This window comes from Spea bombifrons, chromosome 1, assembly GCF_027358695.1.
Source record: "Spea bombifrons isolate aSpeBom1 chromosome 1, aSpeBom1.2.pri, whole genome shotgun sequence".
NCBI lineage: Eukaryota > Metazoa > Chordata > Amphibia > Anura > Pelobatidae > Spea > Spea bombifrons.
The window spans coordinates 104,896,093-104,910,001 of NC_071087.1; the positions used below are offsets into that span (position 1 = coordinate 104,896,093).

The 13,909-nt window shown below is 38.0% G+C and overlaps 2 protein-coding genes across 5 annotated transcripts in view; one reads left to right on the forward strand and one right to left on the reverse strand.

The window, feature by feature from the left end:
- The window catches only part of ISCA1 (iron-sulfur cluster assembly 1), a 521,537-nt gene that overhangs the window by 376,024 nt on the left and 131,604 nt on the right, over window positions 1-13,909 (reverse strand). The window lies entirely within an intron of this gene.
- The window catches only part of DAPK1 (death associated protein kinase 1), a 69,501-nt gene that overhangs the window by 40,648 nt on the left and 14,944 nt on the right, over window positions 1-13,909 (forward strand). For all 4 annotated transcript variants that reach the window (XM_053467330.1, XM_053467354.1, XM_053467337.1 and 1 more), the window contains exons 8-16: window positions 1,122-1,274; window positions 1,517-1,562; window positions 2,754-2,843; window positions 3,719-3,811; window positions 7,572-7,691; window positions 10,673-10,771; window positions 10,969-11,067; window positions 11,549-11,647; window positions 12,656-12,853. In XM_053467330.1, coding sequence (XP_053323305.1) covers window positions 1,122-1,274; window positions 1,517-1,562; window positions 2,754-2,843; window positions 3,719-3,811; window positions 7,572-7,691; window positions 10,673-10,771; window positions 10,969-11,067; window positions 11,549-11,647; window positions 12,656-12,853 — 997 coding nt within the window. The remainder of the gene's footprint in view (window positions 1-1,121; window positions 1,275-1,516; window positions 1,563-2,753; window positions 2,844-3,718; window positions 3,812-7,571; window positions 7,692-10,672; window positions 10,772-10,968; window positions 11,068-11,548; window positions 11,648-12,655; window positions 12,854-13,909) is intronic.

The following is a 13,909-nucleotide window of genomic DNA, read 5'->3' on the forward strand; positions in this document are numbered from 1 at the left end:
CAAGTGCTCCGATACAGGCCTTTGTATGCTTGTCGAATGTGTAACCACACAGGCTCTCCTGAGACAACATTAAGTGGCATATAACTTCTGAAATGAATGGTATTTGGCAGAAAACAGGTTATGTTAAGGCTACTTAATAAATAAAGTGAGGTATTTGAAAGAACTTCTCACAAGGGGTCAGTGCTGGATAATCCATTAGGCAGACTAGGCACATGCGCATTGGCTCCTGTGCTTTAGTGGGTACTAAGTATTCCAGTGGTAGCTACACTGTCCACGGTACTGTATCTGGGAAGCGGGCCCTCAGCGGGGTCACATAAGATATATATATATATTTATATTATACACACTGTGAAGTACCCCCCAAAAACCCTGGAGGATCTTATACCAGCGCTTTTGGGGGTACTTTAAAATGAAAGCTTGAGAAACCTGGTGGTGAAGTTATGAGAGTTTACAATCTACCATTTTAAACAGAATTATTATTTATATAGCACCTTTCTCCCAGTGGGGCTCAAAGCACTTTCTTAGTGCATGCTCTCGGAATTAACCCGAATCGGCAGCTGAATAATAGATCTTATTACCCAATTGATGGTCCTCTTTTAGCGATCTCAGAAAGATGAAGGGCTGAGTTGACCCTGCCGATAGAACCTGTAATCCAGAGGTTTGTCAGGGCATTTACCACCGGAACTACATTCATTACATCTAAGTCTCTGACTTCTTGTTCAAACGTTTCTCCTCTTTTGAATTAAACTTCCCTCTTGTAGTTTAACCACCTAATGCATTATATGTTTCTATCTGATCTCCTCTCTTCTCTCCTGGAAGCTATACGTAAATAGATCACTTAGTTTTTACTTTCTTTATCCTGCGTATCATTCACCCTTTTGAAAGCCTATTATTACAGATTTTAAGGTTTAAAATGTGCACCCTTCATGTTGAATCTTTGGAATTATACATCCATTCACTGCGGTTGCTGTGGGGAAAGTCTGAATTAAGACCTACAATTTTACCTTTTCGTTCTGTATTTGAATTGTCTTGGAAGTGCTACCTTCTCCAATAACGAGCATGCATTGTATGCAGTCTTACTGGATTCTGCACTGTTCTAAGGTAACTGTCCCACTCCTTAGGCTGAGCGGTGCGTCTCCATTTCTTGGGGAAACAAAGCAAGAGACACTGGCTAATATATCTGCTGTCAGCTATGAGTTCGAGGACGAGTTTTTCAGTAGCACTAGTAGCCTGGCCAAAGATTTTATAAGAAGACTTCTTGTCAAGGACCCAAAGTAAGTATGTGGTTAACATCCAGCTATCCTCCTCTTGGAGCTTTGTGCTGATTTATTACCAATTTTCAAATGACTATTATTGGCGTATTTAAAATTACTGTTTAGAAATCTTATTGCAATTCTCCCTATTTAAAGCATTGTTAAATGAAAAATGTGTTCAGCGTATATCCTGTGGCTTTCTTTAGAGAAGTACAACATACATGAAGCGTATGTGACTAATCCTAATATTCTCTTCTTAAAAGGAAAAGGATGACGATTAAAGACAGTTTAAATCACCCATGGATTAAGGTATTCTTTGAAACTAAATTCATACAAATTAATCGCATTACATAAATATATTTTATCATTGTTTGTGACAATCATTTAATAATTTGGAAATTCTATGTTTTGTTTTAAATTTCAAATTCTATGGACTTCTTTTCTTTAAAAAATATTGGTCAAACCCCCTTTTGCACCTAAATACTTTTACTTTTACCTTGTTAAACATAGCCCACTGGCACACAATATAGGGCACCACTTGTAAGCTTTGTTAAAGCCCCCACCACCCATGTATTTTGTTTTCAATTGAAATAGTCTATTATCACAAGATTTAGCTTTGCGTATACACAATATGTCGTCGTTTATGCATGGTTATATAGTGTGAACTAAATAAATGCAAGCTGGTGGTAAAATAGCAAAACTGTATGTATGACAAATAAATAATTACAGATATCATTAGTGTGAGCTTCAATTAGCCCATTTATGCATTAAGAAGCCTTAGGAGTCCGCTAAGTACCTGCAGCTGCATGCGTTACACTCCAACTCTGTTTTATAACACAGTGATAGCGCTGTATATTCTGTAGGATTCTCTACCAGCTAAGGACACAAACATTGAAATGAAAGTTAACAGTATTCAAAAACGTCTTGCAGAGCTCTGTCAATAACTGGGAGTACACAATGCCTGCAGACATTGTGACCGCAGAAGATATTTGAAACCCAGAGACTGTACGACTTTAAGTGAAACTTCAGCTTGCATTAGTAGAAAAACATTGTCCAAGTGTGCAAACTACGGAGCTAGGGAAATCAAGAGTCGTCTATAGCAATAGATTTTTCAGAAAAATAAGCTGTGGATCCACTGTGTATCATACAATTTAATTGATGGAGTTAATAACAATATTTAGTATGTCTAATCGTGTTCTTGGTGTCTGCCCTGAGGGAAATTGAACTTCATCTTACCTTACAGCTCGCTGTAATATCTTCTTCGTTCGCGTTCCTCCACTCCCCGATGAGATACTTGTGGTTATAGCAGGCAGAAAATGAAGAGAATAAATCAGCTTTTTTTATTTATTTTTTTTTTATCCTTTTTATGAATTTTTAATCATGATATTGGTCGGATTTTTTTTCATTAGCCAGCTAAGCTTGAATCACAATATATAAAAAATTATATTGTGAATTTTGTTTAATACAAGTGTCGTGCTTTTCTTTGTCATTTTGTCACAGCCTAAGGATACACAACAAGCGCTGAGTAGAAAAGCCTCTGCAGTTAACATGGAGAAGTTAAAGAAATTCGCAGCACGACGTAAATGGAAAGTATGTATATTTTTTATCCATATGCATTTTTTTTCTTTTAAGCAGCTTTACTTACCCTTGAAATTATTTTAAAGGGAAAGTTATTCTGCATTAAGCACTTTGCAGAACCCCTTTCACATTAATGGCATGTTAGTCTGTGCAGCAGGCTAGTGTGCTATTGTGCCTGATGAATGTGGCCATATCCTGATTCACGATAGCCATATGTCTATCCAATGCATGTTTATATTCCTTTACTGTATTAATAGGCAGCCATCATTCTATTCTATTCTAAACTAAATAAAACGTGTTTCTGAAGGAAAAACTTCTAGTTTAGGTAAGTGAAGGAAACATTTGCCTCTGTAATGTGTCTTAAAAAAATCCCAAATACAATAAAAAGTTGTTCCACACCTTTAAGAAAAGAAGTTCCGGGATATGAAGTCATACCCTTGTGTGCACAGACCCTTTTAATGAAGTCTATGGAGGATGTGGTGAGCTGGTACAGCCTCCATAGCGTAAATAGAACAATTTGGGAGAACAAAGATCTCCCATTAACGGGTAATGGAGATTAGTGGGACACTGTGGGGGTGGGGTTGATTGCCCAAGAGGGTGATCTGCCTCCTTGTTTTTGTACCAGGGGGGAACTGTCCCTGCCTTGGACCTGTTGCCCCTAGCCATAGACCCAGTTGTATGACTGTCACTTTAATTGCCATGCTGCCTTATTTTTTTATTCTTTATTGAGGGGTTTCTGTGCATTAATGAAATACAGGTGCAGTCTTCATGTTTTTTTTCTCCAGAATTAATATGAAAGTAAAACATGTGCAGATCTAACATACTATGTTAAACTTGTCATTGTAATATTCTAAGATTCACAAAGTATTTCTTGTTTCTCTTGCCAGCAATCTGTCCGTTTAATATCCCTGTGCCAAAGACTGTCGAGGTCATTCTTATCCAGGAGTAACATGAGTATAGCTAGAAGTGACGACACTTTGGTAAGTGGATTTATTTTCAACAAATACATATGTAACTTATGGTTTTTTTACTTCTTTTTTTTTGTGTGTTTGTTTATAATAGACTACAAGTTTTGAGAAACAAAAAAAATACATACAATTGATGGTCCGTTATTGGATTTTTAACCAAGCAAATTGTCCTGAAAACATAAATGGCTTTTAAAGTGTTTCATTTTAGTCTGTTTATAATATAGGAGAGGCACTTTTTTATTCCGCACCATCCCCTAATGACTTTGCTCATTGAGGTAGATCATTACACAGTAATTCAATGAGGCATAAAATACTTTGAACACCAAAGATATCTTTTTTTTTAAGTTGATCAAGATTTATGCATTTAAAGATTTACAAGAACAAATATGTACATTGTAATAGCTTCTTGAGCAATCAGACCCATTGTTCAGCGCCGCAGAATACAATGCTAAATAAAACAAATGGTCATTTAGACTCCATGGTCTTTCAAATCTTGAGGTTGTCATAGTCTACCTCAAATGTGCATAAGCCATATTACTGATCAGTGAGCATGTGACATTACTATACAACATTTACGCTACAGATCCGATAGATCTAAAGTTGCATTCGGTTCCGGAGACTTATTTGAGTACATTGAAGTACATAATTGTCCTTCCTACATACGTGTTTCGGGGCAAATATAAGCCACCCAAGATGTAGACCCTAACGTTTTGGACATTTGAAAATAAAAATGTTTTTCAGAGAATTTTGTAAAGTTTTAGCTGTAGGACAAACATCAGTATTATCCCTAAACGTAGGGAGGAAGATCATTATATAGGATTAGGCCAACCAGTTTAGGTTTAGCAGGCCAACTCTGAGGCATTCAATCTACAATTTGTTCTATCTTGAAGTATCACAATGCAGAACATGAGGATATGCAATCATATTCCATCACTCTGCTTTATTACGCCAAATAAAAGGGAACAAATCATAGTGATCTATCTATAACTGAGGAGGCTCCACTCTGATAAAACTAGACTATGATGGAGAGGCCCATGCTAAATCTGAAGAGGCTCAAATGAAGAAGAGAGGTGTCTTTGGACAAGTGTTTTTTGCTCTTAGTTTGGGCCTAAGGCATCACCACTCATTACATTACTGAAAAAAGGGGAGACTCCTATTCAGGCCATTACGGTGTGAGCTAGAAATACTGATAAAAAAGATTTTACTGGTTCTTTCAAGAACGCGGTAGTAAGAATAAAGTTGAAAATGAATATTAAATGCCCGTATATAAAATGAAAGCCTTACCTTCATTAAAAATACTTTTCATGTATTTTGTGTGCGTGTTTTTAAACACATTTTTAAATGTTTGAGTAAGAAATTTAAGAATTAAAAAAAAACAAAAAAACAATGAACAGAATTGTGATTTCTGTAATTTTCAACCATTTTACAACATATTTCTTTTTAAACTGAGTGGAATATGACATGCTGCAGTAGAAAGCATTCGAGACACTGATTTCACCCTGTAACCTGGAGCAAATCCTGTGACTCACAAAGTGCAGAGCCAGGCAAATGAAAACCCAAGTCGGGCTCTTAAATATTATAAAATGTGACATACTGCCATAACCAGACACTGTGAGCGGATTATGATGGGCAGGCCTACACGTTATGGAAAGGGACTTGATCTAGTTATCACTCTGGCATTTGTGCTTGGATTTCTGTTTGTACTCCTACTGTTTCTCTGGTTACAGAGGGAATCATTTTTATTTATTTTTATTTGTATAGTATTTTTTTTCTGGCAACTGGGGGTTTAACTAGATGTGGTGATACCATATAATAATAATCTTATGGGATCCTCATAGTATGTGGGAGGGGTGCGATGCAGATTCTTAACTGTAATATTTCTTTCATAAAACAGGTAATAATTGTATAATTATTTTCTTCACTTGCTAATGGAGGTCGGGCCCGACTAGATGTTTTCTCATTGGGGTCCTTAAAATCCTAATTGGCACTCTAAATTATGAATTTTTTTGCAATTCAGTATTTGTTTTACAAAGTATAGAGTTCAACAAAACAAAAACCTTGTTGAGGAAAATAAATTACGCATAAGGTTTCTAACCTGAAAATTACCTATCCCTCCTAAAAGGACATCCGAGCAGAGCTAGAAGACAAGTATTTAAATTTAAGACACGTGTAATAAGCAGCCTCATATGTATCTATTTCCCTTCAACACCCCTAAATCATGCCTAAAGGTCAACAGATTTATTTATATATCGCTGTCTGATTGATTGTGTACCGGTATAGCTGAGTCCTGAGATTGCATTTCTTTAGTTAAGAAGCTTTCAAAAAAAAAAAAAAAAATTCCCATCAGGACACACGTATGCACTTCTCATATTTTCCTTGGCCGTGTAGGTTAATAGCAAGTTATTATGTGGTCAAGAGGTCATGGTGAGCTTTATTAATCACACTGTAAACCCCAGAGTAACTGGTGCATGCTCCAAACGGCCCATTGAACCAGTCTTCACCTTCTCAATTAATCCCCAATGATAGTGCTCCATATGAACCATGTCTACAGTCTACAAGGCAAACATTTTTAGGGAAGCATGGAATCTGGATTTGTTACAAGGATAAATGTGAGGAACTCACTGAAGTATATACTTTCTGATGCCTCCTCCATCGGGAAGCCAAAGGCTTTCTCTTGTAAATGAATAGTCTACATCCACTAGGGAACCCCAAACACATCTTTACTGGTCCTGTAGGTCAATGAGGGAATAGTCTGCCTGAAAAAGGCTTGTATTTGGAGATGGAAATGAAGGTCCCTTTAGACTTGCAAGTGGAGCTGTTACTATAATACACCAAGGAGAAATTGTGGCTCTTGGATATTGTGGAGCTTAATGCACCTATCCCTTTTCTCATGTGAATAAAGGTCTTTTGACATTTTGAGTGAGATTGATTAAATTACATTGAGTGAATGCTATCATAAAACCTTACTCCAATCTGAACCCTGGTATCCTGCCTGCAAAAAAATAAAGTAAGAATAACATTAAAAAAATAAATAAAAATAAGACAGATAGTAGAACATAGGTAAGGGAGAATCCAGATGTAAGAAGAATTGGGGAAAGATATTAATCAATGGTATTCTCCCTCCCTTGTTGGGTTCCTTTACGAGGGATTCCTGTGGGGATATCAGTTGCTGGGAAGTCTGAAACAAATTCCTTTAGTGACTGCTGTCAGTCTGATTTAATTCTGCCAAACAAAAGAATAACAAGACGACTTAACAACCAGTGCTTTTACTACCAGCAACAAGTAATCCCAAGCAAAATCATTATAAACAGCCATGTACCCATACCCCAATGTATAGAAAAATGCACTTAAATAGAGCTAACATTTCCAAGTTTTAATGTCCCATATGTTATTACTCAGACATGTTTTATAAACAATTGCTCTCGATACTCTTATTTAAAATTATATAATAAAGTATGTATTTTTTGTGCGGAGAAACTCAATCAGTTTTACATTATAACTATATAGCCTTTTCCCCCTTCGCTCTCTTTTCTTTAGCATTTTCTCATTCTGTTCCTGTGCTACTTTATGCCAGGGCTGTCACAGCACAGGGGTTAAATCTGACAAAATCACAGACCTCAATCAATTTCACAGCTGAATGGGCAGGCAGAGGAGATCCTCTGACCTACCTAACCAATAACTTAACCTTGGCGGGAAATATTGTGACTGTCCCGCTTAAAACAGGACACTTGGAAGGCAGTTATAAAATGTGGTCACCCTTTATTTCTTGCAGGATGAAGAAGACTCTTTCGTAATGAAGGCTATTATTCATGCTATAAATGATGATAATGTCCCTGGTTTACAGCATCTCCTCGGGTCATTGTCAAGCTATGATATTAATCAACCAAACAAGGTACAATATAAAATACACAATTTCATATATTAATATAATTGTTTCTGTAATTTATCTCCATTAAGGCTTTACAGCAGCAAAAAGGTACAGACTAGATCGAGGCGGCTGGGAGTAGAAGAGAGAGGGGTGCCGAGTGGCCGCTGAAAACTTTCTCCCCAACCAGCTGCTCATTTGTGAAAAGGTTTTCAGCAACTGCTTGGCTACCCTCTCTCTCCCCGCTCCCTGTCACCCGCCTCGGTGCGGCCCTGTACTAGATGGTACTTTTTAATTGTATTTCTGTATTGTATTTATTAATACCAGAAGAAAGATGCTGTGAGATCTTCTTGACTCACAGCTGCAGTTTTCACTCTGATCATGAACCACTTGCTATATATATCCAGCTTTATACCCCAGATTTACTATATCTAACCATGTTTTATCCTGTCTTTTGAATCCTCATGGTGAATGCTTTCCTTTGATCACAGTGTTAGTCTTGTATTATAAACCTCCCCAATCCCTCACACACCATCCCTCCATCTCTAGCACTTCCCACCACATACATTTCAGATATTTTAACTTGCTCCCCTCCAATATAGTTTACCTCTTATCTTGTGTCTCTCCCATTGTTCAAGCAATATGAACTAACAGTGTCTTGACCCTTCTCCCAAATGCAATTTGTCCTAATAGTGCCATCTATTCCCTAATCTGATTTCTGGTACTATGCAACATGTGAGCACAGAGCCCTTGAGCGCTTTGTAACTTGCATTTGCCCTGGTTGTATAGTTTTGATTGAAACAATTATTCAGCCAGCAGCTTTGAAGACACATCTAGAAAACATAAGCTAGCTCTTTGTGTGGAACAGTTGCCCATAGTTTGGCTAAATTATATAAGGTTAATCTGTTGTAGTTATACAGCACAGAGAATACATTAATTATGTTTTTCTACACAAATACATACTGTTAGATGTTGCAAGCCATTTGGTTTCAAGTATGAAACTATTCTCCCCTCCTTGGAATCCTTGCTTGTTTCATTATGCTTAGAGGCTACCATTCCCTCGTTCTGTTCAATTACCCTTTTATGAAGTGGAACACATCTGCTGCTTTCCAACCCTCCAGAGCCACTTTAAGCGAGTTAGAGGTGAAGTAAGAACGTACCCCAACTGGTTTTGAAGGGCTGTTGTGAAAATATTTTCTTTGTACGCAATAAAAAAATATCTCACTTATCATGTCACATAAGGATATTCCGCTGGTGACGCAAACGTCACAGCAGAATTGCTTAGTATAGCTGATGAGTAGTCAGGTAGCTCTCCTGCTTATCGATGTAACTTCAACTCCCAGGAATCTCCACTTCTGGCAACAGAGCAACTTAGAGGTTCATAGGAGTTATAGTCTGACAACTGTAGTGCCTGTACCGATCAGTAATCCATTAGTACACCAGGATACTGATGAAGAAGGTGTTTTATGACTGTACCATAATACAGCTAGATTAATTCCTAATACTAATAAAGTGTTTTATTATTAAGCCTCTCCCACTAGAAAACTGAAGACAATACAGAAGTCTTGAACTTGTGTTCAAAATTATGAACCCCACCTCTGGTTCTCTAATTGTGAGAGCTCATTCCTTCAATTTGCGTATTTGGTTAATTTCCCTGTCTTCTTTTCACTGGACATTTGGCGAGTGTAATCAGGCATACCACTGTCATAATACCAATGACAAGCTTAAAACATCATCTAGTGGCTAAAATGAGTATTTTCCCCAAACTTAAATTTACCTATTTCAATTGGCTCGTTTGACTTGCATTCTTTGAAGTTGTTACCCAGAATTTCAGTAGACTCTGCGGAGGAAAAAAGACAGATTTGGTATCCATGAAAGACAGTTGTTAACAATACGCTGGGCATCATAATTATACTAGGTATAGGGGGCCCTACTTGCAAGTAATAATTAAAACAGTAGTTTTCACGGAAACCTTAATGGAAAACTCCAGCTTACCGCCATGTAACATGCATATTGGAATCCATGTTGTGTGGCCTACAGTACATTTCACAGCATTCATTCACACTTATTTATTTGTTAATTGATAGCAAGATGGGTAGTTAAGAACATTGTTCAGAAAAAGAACCTACAAACCACATTCAAAGGATATTATCATTATTATTATTATTATTATTCATTAAGTAGAAAGGGGTTTTCTCTGTCCTAATGAGGATTCATATAGAATCCAATGTTTTATGATGCAATCAGATGCTTTAAAAAAACAGGCCCCCTGTCTTCTCTCTCATTTCACGATATCCATGTTCTCCCTGTTTAGCTTTTCTAGCTATACTATCGTACACCCTGTTCCCATTACCAACAAGGTTGTAAGAGGGTTGGAGCGCTGCTAGCATTTTAATGAAGTATACTTTCTCTTGCCTGCTATCTGTAATTGGATATAGCTCATGACCCTAGTTCCACTTCTGTGGAGTTGACTTTGCATTCTTAGCCTTTTCTGACCCCTTCTACTTTGGATTCTCCTGTACACAGTTTCAATATAAACATGTGGGTAGTAGAAGCATTGCTAAACACTCATCTACAAATACCAGACAAGCCGGAAGGCTTGTTTTTCCCTCGGAAATCTCGTGGTGCTGCCACAACCACAAGGGATTCTGGGTAGGCGCATGAAAATAAGGTCAACAATGATCACCTTTTGCCTCTATATCCACTTTATACATGGATCCCTTGAAAGTTATTGCCCGCTGTACAAGACAGCCTTTAGACAAAACTCGGGAAGAGGTGCAGTAGCCAGATCACCACTCATGGAGAGCAGTTTTGTCCTTCATGGGACTCGTCAGCATGAGGTTGTGATACTGGCTTAATACTTGAGGCTTGGGGTAGCTAAGAAATACCATTACATAAGTTATGCTGGGTAACGGTCATGGAAATATAAACATGGGATGAGAATATTGTATGATATTTTTCCCCTCCAGTAACTTTATCATCCTTATGATTGTGTACCTGTTTTTCAGCATGGCACTCCTCCATTATTAATCGCTGCAGGTTGTGGAAATATCCAGATACTTGAATTACTAATAAAGCGTGGCGCGAACATTGATGTACAAGATAAGGTTTGTGTTAATTCCTCAAAGAGCACAATAAAGCATTTTTACCTATTGCAGTAGCCAGATCATTTCGCATCAACGGTGGGAAAAATCCATACATTTTAATTCCACAATTAAACAAGTTAATTTGATGTAGTGCTGACCATTGACGCTCGTATTTAAAATTTTTCTTGCTAATAATCATTTGTATTGTGTTATTTTAGGCTGGATCTAATGCAATGTACTGGGCATCACGTCACGGCCATGTCGAGACTTTGAAATTTCTCCATCAAAACAAGTGCCCTTTAGATGTTAAGGATAAGGTATTGTTTTCGGACATTGACTTTCTTGTGTATAATTGAGACAATCCGTCTTTTTGTAAACAAGGGCATCATGGATATCACTGAATTAACAATAACCTATCACTAGACTACATTGTACCATATTTATAAAGAGCAGTCCTGGTGTATAGTGCTAATTATAGGACAATAATAAGGCTCAGCGTTTGGCACCCTGTACCCAACATATAGCCCATTTAATTGTATACAATGTAGAATTAGGCCTGTTTATAGCATAAACTATATAAAACACACCAGGAATAACAACAGATGTACATATTTTGGCAACACAAACTTACGCCATGTTAGTTCACATATATTAAAGGTAGAGAACGCTTTTAAATAGAATGTCCATGCCCCTCTCTCAGTCATGGTCCTCTACTAAATGTATTCTTTTCTCAACTATCCTACCACCATACAAGAAGATCTTTGGCTTCATGTTTACCCCATATATTGTGTGTTTTAGTCTGGAGAGACAGCGCTTCATGTTGCATCCCGCTATGGCCATGTTGATGTTATACAGTATCTGTGCCGCATTGGATCCCATCCAGATATTCAAGATAAGGTAAGATACTGCTAGTGAGGGGGGGTACATTGTTTCAGTTTCCACTGGTTCTTGTAGTGTTTTATGTGCCGACCCTCTGGTTTTCAGGATTGTAAAAACATGTCCTGTGGTTATTTAAAAAAAAAAAAATACACAGTTCTATAAAGCTAATATATAATTGCAGAAATTACATGGAAATGCTGCGGTGTTTTATAATAGCATGTTTTACTGCCCAAAGTAATGTTTTGCCTGTTGCCAACAGAGAATGAGTTAATTGGAATAATATATTTGAAGACTTTTCCTCCCACACCTGCCTCCGTCTCATACTGTATACTGCCGCCACTGATTTTACTTCTCCAAGGCCTGGCAGAATAACACCCCCTTAACTATACAGGGCACGACTGGCAGCCCAGCGTGCATTTTGTGGCACATGCCTTTGTTCTGAGTATAAGGCTGCAGGAAGGTTTCTGTGCTGGAAGCCCACACATTTTGCATTCTAAACCATGGCCTGCTGTGAATTCATATGTGCCAGTCGGGGTCTCCTTCATGCTTTATACAAAAAACAAAAGCTGAACTGTATCCCAAAATATGTCCTGGGTTTTGAAAATTTTAGTGTGTGTGTGTGTGTGTGTGTGTGTGTGTATATAGATATAGATATACATATACACGCACGAGCTTAACAGACCATATTCAAGGTACCAAATCGAGGTCGTCCGCCATTATTATTTACATTAAGAGAGGGTTACATACCTTATGTATAATCCTGCAATATATGCTCTGGCCTAAGCCCTTACTAGGCTTGTGAACAGTAATATAATGAAATGTAATATACATATGCGCAAATATTTTTGTTTCACACCTGTCTAATAACTAAGTAACAGCCCGCTAACGTTTAGGTTAGTTACCTTACTGAAGAAATTGTTATAAAGATCACAACGACTCGGTTGCGTGGTTGGGTTTCTTAGTAACAGACGGGTACAATTAGCATAACTTTAGTCTGATTGCCGTCCTGAAATTGTCGTTTCCTAGGAAGAAGAAACTCCTCTGCACTGTGCCGCGTGGCACGGCTACTACCCTGTTGCAAAAGCTTTGTGTCAAGCCGGCTGCGATGTTAACATTCGCAACAGGGAAGGGGAGACGCCTCTTCTGACTGCTTCGGCAAGAGGATACCATGACATCGTAGAATGCTTGGCTGAACACGGAGCTGACCTTGATGCAACAGACAAGGTGAATGGCGGGTGAATGATTCACTTTGTTGGAAATTACATACATGGTCGCTTGAAGGCCAGTTAGTCTCCCTGAATTGCATCTCCACGGATACCTAATCTGTGGCGAGTAACCTGCAATTCCTCATTGTGAAAGACAGGCAGTGATACATTAACGCATAAAGAGGGCTCTCCGTGGGCTGTAAATGCAGTGCCAGGCTTGCCGTTTGGCATTACTCCGTTTAGTGGGGAGTGCCTGTAAATCCGGAGGGGCTGGGTAAATAACGAGAGGAGCTGGCATCGTTTCTCAGCTCTCTGCATGATTTGAAATTGGATAAAAATACAGGCTGCGACGTTTCTGTCTGGCGGTAGCGTTTTATAAATCTGCGCCTCGGGCATTAATCTGGAAAAAGTTATATGCTTATATCCGGTGTTCTCACTCCCTGTGTATAACACATTGAAAGTATTAGTTTGTTGGGGGGCGTTCCGAATTAAAAACGTTGAGTGCAGGACGTGAGGCAGGATGGGTCACAATGTCCTGTGGAGTTTCTCACTTTAGCATTCAGCAGATAACCAGAAACAGTAATTACATTCATGAGCTGGATTATTAAAAGCTACTCTGGGAAAATGAAAATATCCATTTTCTGTAAACTTGTCACTTATCAGGCTTCCATAGGCTAAATTCATCAAATTATTTTATTCAATTAATTTACATTATTTCAGATAATTAACGTATTTATCGGCGCACTGGTGTATAACACGCACCCCCATTTTAACAAGGAAATTTGAGTAAGAAAAAATAAGTTTAAACTTGGAAGCTATGAACTTAATGTTGGAATAATGTTTATAACATTATAACATTTATTATAATGTAATAAAAGAAATAAAGAATAAAGAAAAAGCACACAAAAAAACTTCATCAGAATCACTGCTATCTGGGAAACCACACACACTAAGACACACACACACACTGAGACACACACTAAGCCACACACACACACTAAGCCACACACACACAGCCAGACACACACTCAGACACACACACAGCCAGACACACACTTAGACACACACACACAAA